The sequence below is a fragment of the Geotrypetes seraphini genome, chromosome 3 (assembly GCF_902459505.1).
Source record: "Geotrypetes seraphini chromosome 3, aGeoSer1.1, whole genome shotgun sequence".
NCBI classification, from domain to species: domain Eukaryota; kingdom Metazoa; phylum Chordata; class Amphibia; order Gymnophiona; family Dermophiidae; genus Geotrypetes; species Geotrypetes seraphini.
The window spans coordinates 282,284,121-282,300,727 of record NC_047086.1 but is presented as its reverse complement, the minus strand read 5'-3'; the positions used below and the strand labels follow the sequence as shown (position 1 = coordinate 282,300,727).

The following is a 16,607-nucleotide window of genomic DNA, read 5'->3' as shown; positions in this document are numbered from 1 at the left end:
GTTTAGCACAGATTGTGAATCTTCCTACTCTGGGCATATCTTTGTTTTAATTTTTGGCTCTAATTAGGTTTTTGGCCTTGGGGACTTGACGATTGTAGGTAGCTTGCAGGCTTCATGGACAGATTGCTATGTAATCTATTTTGAACTCACATCTAAGTCACTGGCTTCTGTGTCTACTGAGGATTGGTATTCTGGTTAAGGAAGATTAGTTTAAACTTGTAGGGAAATAATATTATTAATCTGTGATGACACCATAAGATTCACTCTCAAGGTCACAGTTCTAAGTACCCTATACAGTGGTGCCTCACACAACGAACTTAATTCGTTCCAGGAGCAAGTTTGTTATGCGAAAAGTTCGTTGTGTGAAACGCGTTTTCCCATAAGAATACATGTAAAACAAAATAATTCGTTCTGCAGCCCTACATTTCCCTCCCTCCACCTCACCTTATATGCAGAGTTTGCCAGCTTTCTTTTTCACCCAGCCGCACGCTTTCAAAAAGCTGTGCACGCGCAGCTGCTGGAGTTGATCAATGTTCTCCTCTCCTGCAACTTCCGGTTTCCGGTTGCGTCAGAGGAGAAGATTGAACAACAGAGCATGCGCGCATGTGCTGCTCTTTGAAAGTGTGTGGCTGGCCGAAAAAGAAAGCCGGAAAACTCGGCATCTAAGGTAAGGTGGAGGGAGATGATGGAACACTGCATTCAGACAGGAGGGTGCTGCTATTCCCGGCTCACATTAGGAAGCGGCGAGAGTAGTTCCGCCCCCCCCCGGGCCCCTCGGGCGACTTCGTTGTGTGAAACGAAGTTCGTTATAGGGAGCAAGACAAAAAGTTCGTTATGCGCAGCGTTCGCTGTGCGAGGCGTCCGTTATGCGAGGCACCACTGTATTTAAACGATTATATATCTAAAAATATTTGTTAAGTGCTCAGACCCGTAACCTTTTTAGTCTGTGGTAACACAAGACTATGGTTATTATGGGACCATCATCGCTCTTAATGGTGCCAATACCACTCGATGTAAATCAAATATAAAGGAATATAACTGATTTACTTATCTGAACTGGCGAGTGGTTGATAGTTAGTTTACATCGAGTGGTATTTGGACCGTTAAGAGCGATGATGGTCCCATAATAACCATAATCTTGTGTTACCACAGCCTAGAAAGTTATGGGTCTGAGCACTTATCAAATATTTTTAGATATATAATCGTTTAAATATAGGGTACTTAGAGCTGTGATCTGGAGAGTGAATCTTAAGGAAGATTAGTGCCATTTTGTCTACATTACTGCATTAAAATATCCTATTATAGATTTTGAAGAACTTATTGATTTACAGGTTAATGATGATTTCTAGTCCAATTAAAGCTTTAGATGAGGCAACCCCATTAATACATCTCTGCTTAAATTAGGAGGTGGAGGGTGTGGAAGGTGGACCACACAAATGATAGAGGAAATAAGATAGATAACGAAGGATGGCCCCATTCAGGATAAAAAGGATGTTGGAGAAATGAGGCAAGGATTTATTTTAAGGCCATGAAGATTGCTAAAAAAAAAAAAAATTGTTTTGAAATATTTACAGGAAAGAAAGATGGCTTCAGAATGGTTTTCACAGTCCCAATACTTTAGTACAGAAAATTTGGAGATCCCAAACATGCAGTCCAAAACAGTAAGGAGACTTAAGAATATTTCTGAGCAAGAAGAGCTTTGTATGGAAGAGTAGGAAAATCTCAAAAAAACCTCCAAGAATAGAAATACAGGCAGTCCCCAGGTTAGGAATGTCCGACTTGTGTCGGACTCGTACTTACAAACCGGGATCCTGTCTCTCTCTTCCTCCCTTCCGTGTCTCAATGTGCCTCTCGTCGTTCTTCCCTCCGTCTGTTTTGTGTCCCAAATTTGTACTTTACTTCCTTGGGTGTTTACCTCCTCTGGCCGATTCACTTCTTCCAGTCGCGCTTCTTTTCACAAAGCCATGAACAGAGGCTCCAGCACACAGCTCACGGCTACCCGGGTCAGCTGTGAGCTGTGTGTAGGACCCGAGGCCACGTCGAAGGGTGCATTGGATTACAGAAAGGAGGAAGAGGGTCGAGTTGGGACAGGAAGGGAGGAAAAGGGGCGCATTGGCACAGATAGGGATAAGCAGGGTCATGTTGGGACACAGAAGGAAGGGAAGGAGCAGAAACTTCAGAAAATGGATGGAAGGAAGGAAGAAGGGAGGGGGCATGAACTTGGGACACAGAATGGAAGGAGGGAAAAGAACATGAACTTGGGACATAGGATGGAAGAATATAGGGAGTAAGGGAAAGAGATGCTGAGGTGGAGGAAGGAATATAAAGGGAGAATTGCTGGGCAGGGTGTCAGAGTGAGATGGAAAGAGATGGTGCACAAGAGGAAATGAATAAAGAAAAGAATTATTGGGCATAGGGAGGGAGAGAGAATATTGGACATGATGGTGGGAGAGGCGTGAGGTACAGATGCATGGGGAAGAGAGATGAGAGGGAGAAATGTTGAAAATGGTGGTGGAGAGGGAACAGTGGGATGAATGAAGAATGAAAGTAAGTGTAAACCTCCTATCTTTTCTTTCTATTAAACTACAGTACTTTATTTTGAGGACTATTTCTTTAATGTTTGTATAGACTGTGTACTGTACAGGATCCGAGTTGCATATAAATTCAGCTTAAGAATGTTTTTTAAAACATAACTTGTTCTTAACCCGGAGACTGTCTGTTAAAACCCGGAGACATTTCTGTTAAAAGTATTATAAAGTACGTGCCCAAACATTTGTACCATATTCACTGTTTTCTAATTTTGAATCTCTGAACAACTGCAAATAAACAGTAATTATATGCATACAATACATTAAAAATTTCAGAAATAAAGACACAATTAAACAACAAGTTATATACGAAAGTGAAACCTATGGTTAATGCTATGTACTGTGGCAGGGACCCTGCGCTGTGCTCCTGTGTTGTTGAAATGTTTAATCTAGATTGCCCTAGCCCTATTCCTGTGTCCAATTCTAGAGCTAGAACAGGAAAAGAAACAAACTTTTAAGTCTGGCCAATTAAGAAATCTGAGGAGAGAGGTCAGGCTGGAAAGGAAAGGGCCCAGATTCTCAAAACTTTAATGCTGATGCTAAACTCTTTTCCAACGGTTTAGCCTACACACATTTTAGCGGCAGATTATCAAGATGGCTTATCTCTGTTTTTAGCGAGGTTTCTAGCAGTCTCTGACACTGCCATGCAAATGGGCTCTTCAACATTAAAATGAGCACTCCAGTGGATTATTAAAAATCGCTGAGCTATTTTCTAACAGCAGCGTCTGCTTCTGGTGACAAAAATCAGTGACTGGTCCAGGGGTGCCTGTACAGTGACAGCACTGTTTTAAACCCCGGCATGGCAGTGCCAGAGACTGCTAGAAAAGCCATTTTGAGAAGCGACCTCTCCCCCCCCCCACACACACACACAGCAGCAGGAGAGATGCCCATTTTCTCCTGCTGCCAAGTGTACAACCCCCACCCCGGCAGCAGGAGAGATGTCCATGCTCACCTGTTACCAAGGGAACTGCCCTCTGCAGCGGGAGAGATGCCCACACTCTCCCACTGCCAAGCGAAAACTCCCCCCCCCCGATGCAGGAGAGATGCCCATTTTCTCCTGCTGCATCACAACACCCCCAGCCTCTGACCTCTCTCCCCTCTAATTAGATGGCTGACCGGAGGCATGCCTACTCCTTCCGGCCAGCTGGCCCACCTCTTCCAAAATGGGCCTTCCCCTCCACGGTACATCCTGGGATGCACCAGGGATGGACCTGAGGCTTTGATTGGTCCAGGTTGTTTAAGGCCCCTCCCATATAACATGGACCAATCAGAGCCCCAGGCCCCTCCCCTGATGTATCCCAGGATGCACAGGGGAGAATAAGGCCCATTTTGGAAGAAGTGGGCCAGCTGGTTGGAGGGAGTATGCATCCCTCTTCTCAGCCATCTAATTAACGGTATGGGGGAAAGGGGTCAGAGGCGGGGGTTGTGATGCAGCAGGAGAGAATGGGCATCTTGTCCGCTGTTGTTGTGTTATTGTGAGTCTCTACAGTGCTGCGTACATCTGGTAGTACTATAGAAATAATTAATAGTAGTAGTATTGATTTTTTACTTTTTTACGATTTTTGCTGCGCTTGTACCCATTACTATCACCAGTGATAGGCACATACAAATTTAGTAAGTTTTTGCTACTCTCCGCCAACCTCATTTACTTGAGCGTTTTTTGGAGAATGACACTTTAAATTTGCTACCAGAACGGCTGTGATAGCAGCCTGTTGTTTCTTAACATGGTTTTTTAAGAATCTAGTACTCAGATCTCCCAGAGAGAGAAGGGATGAGCCAGGTGAGAACACAGCTAGTTTGGACAGCAGTCAGGACAGCACCAGAGGAGAGGAGCCGTTGGAAGATTTTCCTATGAAAGAGGAAAGCCTTGTGGAAAGCTACGAGTTGGACCCTGTAATGGAATGATACACCTGTCCCAGAGCTGTGCACAGAAGATGCTATGGGCTTGAGCTGAAATCTAAAGCAGGTCAGAAGGTTTGGATTTGAACATTTTTGCTACAGTGGGTTTTTTTTTCTGCTGCAAGTAAGCCCATGGAGCAGAGCAGTTTGTCTGTCCATTTGGGTGGGGCTCTAAAGACTGAGTGAAAAGTTAAGTTGGCTTGCTTTCTTGGAGATTATGAACATGTTATTTTGTTTTTGCCTGCTACTACTGTGATGTTTGAACAGGAAAGAGATTTTGCCTAAAAGTGCTAACATTATCTCACAGCCTGGGGAATAGCAGGGAAGAAGCTGTATTGTGTGTCAGAGTAAAGCACTACAGTTTTGGACGGGTGAGCTAGTTATCATTTGAGACAGCTCACCCACTCCAGGCTGGGAGTATTTAGGCTTGGTGCCTATCAGCATAGTAAGAGCTTAGCGCAATAAAAGAACTGTTTGTGGAAATAAAAGGGAAAAGTTTTGGTTTCTTTTTTTTCTTCCGTTCCTGGAAAAGCCATGAGAATCCTGACCCAGTTGAGAATTGGCTTTGGTGCAGCCTCAATAAAGGAAGAGTGATTGTTTTCCAGAAAGATTGTTTTTCTGTGTTTTGTCCATTAAATGCCTAAGAAATTACAAGAAGTGTGCATGGGAGGGACCTACGCTAGTTCATAAGGGTCCAGAGCTAAGAGTCCCTGCTACAGTACATCCACTAACAGCTCAAGTAAGGGCATATGCTCTGCCATGCATAAAGAATACCAAAGGAAGAAAAAGAATCAAGGGCCTCTTGAAATGAGATATCGAGATTGTCTTTATTAACATAAGAACATAAGAATTGCTGCTGCTGGGTCAGACCAGTGGTCCATCCTGCCCAGCAGTCCGCTCAGCAGGCCCCCAGGTCAAAGCCCAGTGCTCTAAATGAGTCCAGCCTCACATGCATACATCCCAGTTTAGCAGGAACTTGTCCAGCTTAGTCTTGAAATCCTGGAGGGTGTTTTCCCCTACAACAGACTCCAGAAGAGCGTTCCAGCTCTCCACCACTCTCTGGGTGAAGAAGAACTTCCTTACGTTTGTACGGAATCTATCCCCTTTCAACTTTTAGAGTGTGCCCTCTCGTTCTCCCTACCCTGGAGAGTGTGAACAGTCTGTCTTTATCTACTAAGTCTATTTATTCCCTTCAGTATTTTGAATGTTTTAAGAACATAAGAAGTTGCCTCCGCTGAGGCAGACCAGAGGTCCATCTCGCCCAGCGGTTCGCTCCCATGGCGGCCCATCAGGCCTATTGCCTGAGCAGTGGTCCCTGACTATTTCTATAACCTACCTCTACTCCTATCCCTATAACCTACATCTACTCCTATCTGTACCCCTCAATCCCTTTGTCCTCTAGGAACCTATCCAAACCTTCTTTGAAGCCCTGTAACGTGCTTCTGCCTACCACAGCCTCCGGAAGCGCGTTCCATGTATCCACCACCCTCTGGGTGAAAAAGAACTTCCTAGTGTTTGTTCTAAACCTGTCCCCTTTCAATTTCTTCGAGTGCCCCCTTGTACTTGTGGTTCCCCATAATTTGAAAAATCTGTCCCTGTCTACTTTTTCTATGCCCTTCAGAATCTTGAAGGTTTCTATCATGTCTCCTCTAAGTCTCCGCTTCTCCAGGGAGAACAGCCCCAACTTTTTTAGTCTGTCAGTATATGAGAGATTTTCCATACCCTTTATCAGCTTAGTTGCTCTTCTCTGGACTCCCTCAAGTACTGCCATGTCCTTCTTGAGGTACGGCAACCAGTACTGGACACAGTATTCCAGATGCGGGTGCACCATTGCACGATACAGTGGCAGGATGACTTCCTTCGTCCTGGTTGTGATACCCTTTTTAATGATACCCAACATTTTGTTTGCTTTCCTTGAGGCTGTGGCGCACTGTGCCGACGCCTTCAATGTTGTGTCTACCATCACTCCCAGGTCTCTTTCAACGTTACTTACCCCTAGCAGTGATCCCCCCATTTTGTAAGTGAACATCGGGTTCTTTTTCCCTACATGCATGACCTTGCATTTCCCTATGTTGAAGCTCATTTACCACTTTTTGGCCCACTCTTTCAGTGTCGTCAGATCCTTTTGGAGATCTTCGCAGTCTGCCGTGGTTTTAACCCTGCTGTATAGTTTGGTGTCATCTGCAAATTTAATGACCTCACATTTTGTTCCCGCCTCCAGGTCGTTAATGAATATATTGAATAGGAGCGGTCCCAGCACCAACCCCTGCGGAACTTCACTCGTGACCCATTGCCAGTCTGAGTAATGACCCTTTACTCCAACCCTCTGTTTCCTGTCTGCCAGCCAGTTTTTGATCCATCGGTGGACCTCCTCTTGCACCCCGTGGTTCCATAGCTTCTTAAGCAGTCTTTCATGTGGTACCTTGTCAAAGGCTTTTTGGAAGTCAAGGTAAATGATGTCTATGGATTCCCCTTTATCCACCTGGCTGTTTACCCCCTCAAAGAAGTACAATAAGTTTGTGAGGCATGACCTACCCTTGCAGAAGCCATGCTGACTCGACTTTAGCTGTCCATTGTTTTCGATGTGTTCACAGATGCTGTCCTTAATCAGCGCTTCCATCATCTTTCCCGGGACCGAGGTCAAGCTCACCGGCCTGTAGTTTCCTGGGTCACCCCTTGAACCTTTCTTGAAGATGGGCGTGACATTTGCTATTTTCCAGTCCTCCGGGATCTCTCCAGTTTTTAACGATAGGTTGCATATTTGTCGAAGTGGCTCTGCTATTTCGTTCCTTAGTTCCTTGAGTACCCTTGGGTGAATGCCGTCTGGACCTGGCGATTTGTCGCTCTTTAGCCTGTCTATCTGCCTGAGGACATTCTCTTGGCTTACCTCTAGTTGGGCCAGCTTATCATCCTAATCTCCATTTACGATCTCTTCGGGTTCCGGAATATTGGTTGTGTCTTTCCTCGTGAAGACTGACGTGAAGAACTCATTTAACTTGTCAGCTATCTCTTTTTCCTCTTTTACCACTCCCTTTCTGTCTCCATCATCCAAGGGTCCCACTTCCTCCCTTGCTGGTTGCTTCCCCTTAATGTACCTGAAGAATGATTTGAAGTTTGTTGCTTCCCCCGCCAGTCTCTCTTCATATTCTCTTTTTGCTTTCCTAACCACTCGGTGACACTCCCTTTGGTGTTCTTTGTGCTCCTTTTGGTTGTCCTTTGTTTGGTCCATTTTCCAATTTTTGAACAATGCTTTCTTGTCACTTATCGCCTTTTTCACTGCATTTGTTATCCACACTGGGTTTTTTGTTCTATTTTTTTTTTGCACCCTTTCCTGAACTTGGGGACGCACAGGTTCTGTGCTTCGTGCACAGTGCCCTTGAGTATGGTCCAGGCTTTTTCTACGGACTCCATCTTCCTTGTGTTGCCGTTGAGTTTCTTTCCCACCATTTTCCTCATGGCATCATAATTCCCTTTTTTTAAGTTGAGTGCCGTCATTGTGGTTCTTTTCACCTTTGATGATCCAATTTCTAGCCTGCACTGGATCGTGTTATGATCGCTGTTTCCTAGTGGGGCTAGTACTGCGACCTCCTTTGTGGATCCCCCTAGTCCGTTGAAGATTAGGTCAAGAGTGGCATCTCCCCGTGTTGGTTCCGTGACCAGCTGTTCCATGAAACAGTCCCTCGTGACCTCCAGGAATTTGGTCTCCCTCGTGCAGTTTGGGTGCCCGATATTCCAGTCTATCCCAGGGTAGTTGAAGTCCCCCATCACCACCACACTTCCGCTTTTGCATACCTGCCTCAGTTCAGCCTCCAGGTCCTGGTCGATTTCTTCCAGTTGTCCAGGTGGGCGATAGTACAGACCCAATTTTATGTCTGCTCCAGTTCCTCCCGGTAGCTTAACCCATAGTGATTCCAAGCCATCCACCCTTACTGTTGTTTCCATCCTGGTTGAGGGTATGGAGTCTTTTATATATAGCGCTATTCCTCCACCCTTTTGATCATGTCTTCTCTCAGTCTCCTCTTTTAAGAGGAGAAGAGGCCCAGTTTCTCCAATCTCTCACTGTACGGCAACTCCTCCAGCCCCTAAACCATTTTAGTCGCTCTTCTCTGGACCCTTTTGAATAGTACCGTGTCCTTCTTCATCTACAGCAACCAGTGCTGGACGCAGTACTCCAGGTGAGGGCGCACCATGGCCTGGTACAGCGGCATGATAACCTTCTCCGATCTGTTCGTGATCCCCTTCTTAATCATTCCTAGCATTCTGTTTGTCCTTTTAACCGCCACATAGTCTATGGTTAGTGAAGAGGACAGATGATGCATATGAGGGAAAACATAGATTCTGAAACCAGATATAGCTAAATTGATGGCGGTAGGAACTTTTATGAAAGGGGAAGTAGAGCAAAACAGCTTCACTTATGGTAGGCAATGATGAATGCTATTCTTATTATAGAGTTTACTGTATATAAGGAATGATAACAGTATTATCAAGATAACAGATCTGGCACGGGCTGTGTTTCAGCGCATATGCCTGTGTCAGCGTCAATGTATAAAACTTCAATTTGAAAAGTCCAAAAAAGAGCACTGGAGTACAACTTAAATCGTCATCAGAAATATTGCGCTGGATTACACAGAAAGCTTGACAGCATCTTCAATTGGCACCAGAATCAAAGACATTATCAAGCTTTCTGTGTAATTCAGTGCATCTGCTGACGCTTTTTTTCTGGCACGAATCAAAAATGGTGCCGAGCTTTCTGTCTAATCCAGTGCATTATTTCTGCTTTTCTTTTTTGGACTTTTCCAAATTGAAATTTTTTACATTAACCCCTGATGCAGACATTTGTGCCAAAACACAGCCCGTGTCTGGTCTATTCATAAAGACAATCTCATTGGCCCATTTCAAGAGAACACTGGTGCTTTTTTTCCTCTTGGTATTTGGTGTATATTTTGATTCCCTTTCCTCGCTCTTGTATGCATAAACAATACAATACATATACTGTTTCTTACACTGTAGAACAGTGTTTTTCAACCTTTTTTGGGCAAAGGCACACTTGTTTCATGAAAAAAATCACAAGGCACACCACCATTAGAAAATGTTAAAAAATTTAACTCTCTGCCTATATTGACTATATATAAAGTAATTCTCTTGAATAGGAATCAAATAAACACAAAGAAAGTATTTTATAATTACTTTATTACGAAATAAAAATTATAAAATACTTTATTCAGTGTGAAACCTGGGCCTGTTTGGCTGAACACAAAGCTGATATTCTGGCTGGAATCGAAGAAAGACACACACGTAGCTCTTCGTCAACAGCTCTCAGTCTCTCTCTGTATTTGGTTTTTATAGCATACAAAAATAGACAAATATACCCTCCATCCTTTTTATTAAACCACAATAGCAGTTTTTAGCGCAGGGAGCTGCGCTGAATGTCCAGCGCTGCTCTTGACGCTCATAGGCTCCCTGCGCTAAAAACCACTATTGCGGTTTAGTAAAAGGTGACCATATTGTAAAATATAGACAGCAGATATAAATTCAGAACTGTGCATAGTAAGTGAAGGGAAGTTTTCATCTCTGGGAATTTACCCAGTTAACTATTAAGTTATTTGGGCAAATTCCTTTGAAAACTGTGGTAATACTGCCTCCACTTTGCTAAATTTAAAATAAAATCATTTTTCCTACCTTGTCTGGTGATTTCTGGTTGCACTTTCTTCTTCTGACTGTGCATCCAATCTTTCTTCCCTTCTATCAGCCTGTATGCTTTCTCTCCTCCACACCTCATTCCCTCCCCCAACTTTTTCTTCCTCTCTCCCTGACCTTTCTTTCTTTTTTTCTGTTTCTCTTCTTTCCTTGTTTCCCTGCCTGCCCCCTTTCTTTCTTTCTCCCTGCCGTTCCCCAAGCCACTGCCACTGCCGCTGCCATCGGGGAACAGGACCCACCAATGGATAACAGGCCCCAAAGCCGACGCCGACGCATGCTCTCCCTGACGTCAATTCTGCAATCGGAGAGGAAGTTCCGCCCAGCCAGGCAGCGATTGGCTGGCCCGAACTTCCTCTCCGACTGCAGAATTGACGTTTGGGAGAAGAAGACTTATCGGCTCGATAGATTAGATCGCCAAGACAAAGTGAGTCCTGGGTGATCGACTCACTTTGCCTTGGCGAGCTACTGGCGCCCCTGCCTCGGGCCCCCTGTCAGCTCCGGGCCCGGCGGCCCTGCGGCACACCAGGCAACATCTCGCGGCACACTAGTGTGCCGCGGAACAGCGGTTGAAAAACACTGCTGTAGAAGATATATGAAAAGCTGATGAGGCAGTGCGTTGTGTGTGTTTATGCTAATTTTATTATTTGCATTTTACTAACATATTTGTGTTATGTATTTTGTAAGCTGCTCAGAAGGTTGGATGAATGCATATGCTATATAAAGAATATATAAACCTTTTTCTTAAACTCAAATAAAAAAATAAAAAAAATCAAACACATAAATGCTTTTGAATCTAGGCAGTCTAATTTAATAGGTTTTATGGCCCTTGCAGCTCCCCAGTATTGTGTGGGGTTTTTTTTTTTTTAATGAGTTATGTGTTAAGGGCATGTTGGTACTGCTAATGCTGCACAAGGAATGCATTTAAGAGACATACCATATAATGTAGCACAGCAAAGCCTATTAGTATGAGGAGGCCAAGGCTGACACAATGTTTAGAAGACATTTCTCTAATGTTTTCATTCATTTTCCCCATTGTTGCATGTGCACAAAGAAATTACCTTGGCCAACAACAATAGGAATGTTACTTCCTTCATAAAGTGGCTTGTTTTTGTGCCAAAAAGGGATTGCTCACTGAAGGACATATTTTAATGAGTTACCCAGCAGTTGCAGATAATGTACATGAAATGACCATGAACTTTATTGACTAGTAAGACTCTAAAAGTTCATTATAAGTACAGGTGATTTGCAATATATTGTCAGGAGTCTTACTCCATTGGGAGTACAATCCTGGCACCAAACTATAAACCTAATAATTCCACTGTATAAGAAACTATTGCCTCTTTTCCTTATTCTACTCCCTCAGAGCTGAATTAGGTCGAACTGCTAAATTCTTGTTTTACAGCTGAGCCTGAAAGAGAAGGGAATATGAAGATTTCCAGGGTTCTGGATTCTGACAAATTTGAGGGGCTGATGAAAAGTTCTCAGCCCAACCAACTTCCTAAATTCTGAGTGTTATTTTGCTACTGTAGCTGAAGAGTGTTATTTTATTTTGCAAGTGCCAATTTGCAGAATCGTAATACTATGTTTTGACATTGTTTTAGATCATTGATTGAACCATGTCAACAAAAAGTGTGGCATTTTCAAGCGTGGAACTCTGAGCCGTCATGAAGTTCCTATTCCTGCAGAAGAAAACTCCAAAGGAAATCCATGAATGTATGATGCAAACATTGAGTGACAAATGCCCATCATACTCCACTGTGAATAAGTGGTATGCAAACTTTCAGCATGGAGATTTCAAGACCAAAGATGCAGCAGGTCTGGGAGTCTTCAAACGGTGTAAGAACAAAACATAAGAACTGCCATCTCCAGATCAGACCTTCGGTCCATCAAATCTGGCGATCCACACACGCGGAAGCCCAGCCAGGTGTATCCTGGCGTAATTTTAGTCACCCATATCCCTTTATGCCTCTCGTAAAGAGATGTGCATCTAGTTTGCTTTTAAATCCTAGAACGGTGGATTCCACAATAACCTCCTCTGGGAGAGCATTCCAGGTGTCCACCACTCGTTGCGTGAAGCAGAACTTACTGATATTTGTCCTGGACTTGTCCCCCCTTAGCTTCAGTCTATGTCCTCTTGTCCATATCACATTGGACGTTGTAAATAATTTTTTTTCCTGCTCTATTTTGTCGATTCCTTTCAGTATTTAGAAAATCTCGATCATATCCCCTCGCAGTCTCCTTTTCTCAAGGGAGAACAATCCCAGTCTCTTAAGTCGTTCCTCGGATTCCAAGTTCTCCATACCTTTTATTAGCTTCATTGCTTGTCTCTGCACCCTCTTCAGCATTTTATATCCTTCTTTAGGTTGGGAGACCAATGTTGAACACAGTATTCCAAGTGTGGTCTGACCATTGCGCTATAAAGCGGCATTATAACTTTCTCCGATCTACTTGTGATTCCTTTCTTTATCATGCCTAACATTATATTTGCTTTCTTTGCCACTGCCGCACATTGTGCCGACGGATTCAGGGTCCTATCTATCAGTACACCCAGGTCCTTTTCTTGTTCGCTCTTACCCAGAGTTGCATCTGACATTCTATACTCGTGTTCCTTGTCCTTTCTGCCTAAATGCATTACTTTGCACTTTTCCACATTAAACTTCATCTGCCATTTCTCTGCCCATTTCTTTAACTGACACAAGTCACTCTGGAGTTCCTCGCTATCCTGCGATCTGATTGCCCGGCATAGCTTTGTGTCATCTGCAAACTTGATGATCTCACTGGATGTTCCTTCTTCTAGGTCATTGATGAAAATATTAAAAAAGATGGGCCCAAGTACCAAGCCCTGGGGCACACCGCTAGTCACTTTCTCCCAGTCTGAGAACTTCCCATTTATGCCCACTCTCTGCTTTCTGTTCTCCAGCCATTTGCCTATCCATCTTAGTATATCTCCCTCTATTCCATGGCTTTGTAGTTTCCTGAGAAGTCTTTCATGTGGAACCTTGTCGAACGCTTTCTGGAAGTCCAAGTATATTATGTCCACCGGTTCTCCACTATCAATTTGTTTGTTCACGGTCTCAAAAAATTGAAGTAAATTCGTCAAACATTAGTTCCCTTTCCTGAAGCCATGTTGACTGGCTCTCATCAGGTCATGTGTATCCAAGTGTCGGACTATGCTATCTTTAATCAGTGCTTCAACCATCTTTCCAGGGACAGACACAAGACTCACAGGTCTGTAGTTGCCCGGTTTTCCTCTTGATCCTTTTTTGAAAATTGGGGTGACGTTCGCTATCTTCCAGTCGTCCAGTATCTGTCCAGTTCTAATTGACAGGTTGGCAAGTTTTTGCAAAAGCTCTCCGATTTCAACCTTCAGCTCTTTTAAGACTCTCGGGTGAATTCCATCAGGTCCAGGGGATTTGTCACTTAAGATTGTCGATCTGGTAGTATATCTGGTCCAAGTCCACTTCTACTGTGGTGAGACTGTCCTCTATTACTCCTTTGAACACTTTCCCTGTTTCTGGTATTATTGTGTCCTGAAATTGTTGACCATGTTCATAATCTGATTATGAACATGGCAGAAAGGTGAATATTGGCTAAAACAATTGCTGAGACACTACAGATATCCAGGAAACATGCTGGGTATATAATCCACAAGCAGCTGGGTATGCAAAAGCTGTCAGCCAAGTGGGTGCCCAAAATGTTTGAATGCTGATGAGAAACGATGTCAAGTGGACACTTCCAAGTTGATTTTGCAGCATTTTCAGTGACCTGGTGCCAACTTTTTGAAAACAACTAGTTTTTATTGATGAAACATGATTACACCACTATGATCCTGAGATAAAACAACAGACCACACAATGGTGGTACTCAGGTTCTCCAAGGCCAACGAAATTCAAGACCCAAAAGTCAGCAGGAAAGGTCATGGCCACAGTGTTTTGGGGATCAGGAAGGTGATGTAATGACTATTGCAGTGGCGGCGAAAAGGGCGAACAGAATGCTAGGAATGATTAAGAAGGGAATCACGAACAGATCGGAGAAGGTTATTATGCCCATGTAACGGGCCATGGTATGCCCCCACCTAGAATACTGCGTCCAACACCGGTCGCTGTACATAAAAAAGGATCCAGAGAAGAGCTACCAAAAAATGGTTAAGGGACTGGAGGAGTTGCCGTACAGTGAAAGGCTAGAGAAACTGGGCCTCTTCTCCCTTGAAAAGAGGAGACTGAGAGGGGACATGATCAAAACATTCAAGATAATGAAGGGAATTGACTTAGTAGAGAAAGAGAGATTGTTCACCTTCTCCAAGGTGGACAGAACGAGAGGGCACTCTCTAAAGTTAAAAGAGGATAGATTCCGTACAAACCTGAGGAAGTACTTCTTCACCCAGAGCATGGTAGAAATCAAGAATGCTCTTCCAGAGGCTGTTATAGGGGAAAGCACCCACCAGGGATTCAAGACAAGGTTAGACAAGTTCCTGCTGAACCAGAACATATGCAGGTAAGGCTAGACTCAAATAGGACACTGGTCTTTGACTTAAGGGCTGCCGTGTGAGCAGACTGCTGACACGATGGACCACTGGTCTGACCCAGCAGCGGCAATTCTTATGATTAAAGGAGGCATTGAAAGTAAAGAGGAGGGAAGCTGCAGAAAGGAGTTCTCTTTCTGCAAGACAATGCACCTGCTCACAAGGCTGGCAAAACGATGGATGTTTTGACGCAGTTGGGGTTTCAGTGCATAGACCATCCACCCTAATCACCAGATCTTACACAATCTACTTTCTGTTTCCAACATTAAAGAGAGTTTGTAAGGGTGACAATTTTTGAGTGATTCTTAGGTGACTGCAGCAGCAGAACAGTATTTCAGTGACCCGACATCAGAGTATTTTTTGGAAGGATTACAGAAACATCAGACACAATGTGCCAAGTGTGTTGAACTTGGGATGAATATGTGGAATAACTTGTAAGTTTCATGGCTCAACGTCATTCCCTTCTTGGTTGGGCTGAGAACTCTTCAGTATCCCCTCTTATTTTACCATTTAATCTGAACTGATAATCTAATGACTTCTCATGGTTCTCTCTCCCCTTTTGATTTAGGTTTCAGTTACCCTTCCAAGTGACACAATGGGCTTCTTCCTAATGGGCAGTCATATATACTACAGTAAAGAGGTCATCATGATTGCATAAAGAGCATAGGAACAATGCTCCAGCAGCATCCATTGGTAAGGCACTAAGATGCAAGTTAGTCAGATTTACAAGCTGAGCAAACACAATCTGCATTTTTTAGTTTTTTCATGTTAACTGCTAGCCAGGCCGCTAGTGGAAATCTCAACATATTTATGTCACTTGTGAGCACCTCCTAAAAATAAGTCAGCCAACATGCTGCAGAGTACAAAATCTAAGTTCTGGAAATATTCAACACCTGCCTTCAGAAGGAAAGAATATATTAGCTTAGGAATATGTTAGTGCCCTTGGTAGAAGTCACAGCTAAATGGGGTGAAATGTGACCTACTACCACAGTGAGTAAATACAGTTTAGTAGGAGATATCAGTCCCTTACATTGTAACCTGAAATTCCAAAGTAGAAGAACAGCTCAAGATACACCACAGGTCTGACAATTCTACAGCAGGAAATACACCTCCCTTGCTGCAGTACTGGTTTAACACAAACGTAGATTTTAACTTTCTAAACCTTTGATAGGGCTCTGTTTTGTGCAGCTTGTGTTCCAATACAGATACATACCGCCTTTTAAATCAGCCGACGCCCCGACATATTGGAAGTTGTCCATATTAATTACATCAATTATAGGAGAGACAACACAGGTCTTGTCCTAAAATAAACATTAAAAAATAAAATTGAAATAGTCAAAAGAAAAAATTAAAATAAAACCAACAGCAAGAATAAGTCAGGAAGGTTAGAAATCAATTCACTCTTCATATTCCACATTACACACACTTAATTTTATAAGTGACTTGATCAGGTGTAATTGTGCTTCACACACTCAAGCACGCACTTATAAAACTGCCCCTGTGTATGCACACAATAAGATGATAGGGAAAAACAGGGTCTACTCTTATGAGTTATGCATATAGGAACTCCCAGGGGCAAAGAATGAACAGAGCAATGGTGGGATTGGCACTTGTGTGCATCTTGTTAAATACACCATTCCACCTTAGATGGTATCTCACTTGCATATATAAAATATACATCTTTTATACCTGGAGACTATATCAATAGATCATCTATATCAATATATCTTGTTCTAAACCAGTGTTCTTCAACTGCCGGTCCGCAGACCGGTGTCAGTCCGCAAAAATTTCCTGCTGGTCCATGAAGAATTAGTGTCCCCTGCAAGCGCGTGTCCATCTTCCTTCAGGCTTGGCTGCTCCTTATCTTCATTACCAGCTGCACTTGTTTGCCGGGACAGCAC

The 16,607-nt window shown here is 43.5% G+C and overlaps 1 protein-coding gene across 2 annotated transcripts in view; it reads right to left on the bottom strand.

Moving 5' to 3' along the window:
* Positions 1–16,607, bottom strand: part of GALNT2 (polypeptide N-acetylgalactosaminyltransferase 2) — a 477,304-nt gene that overhangs the window by 178,446 nt on the left and 282,251 nt on the right. For both annotated transcript variants that reach the window (XM_033938413.1, XM_033938412.1), the window contains exon 8: positions 15,920–16,007. In XM_033938413.1, coding sequence (XP_033794304.1) covers positions 15,920–16,007 — 88 coding nt within the window. The remainder of the gene's footprint in view (positions 1–15,919; positions 16,008–16,607) is intronic.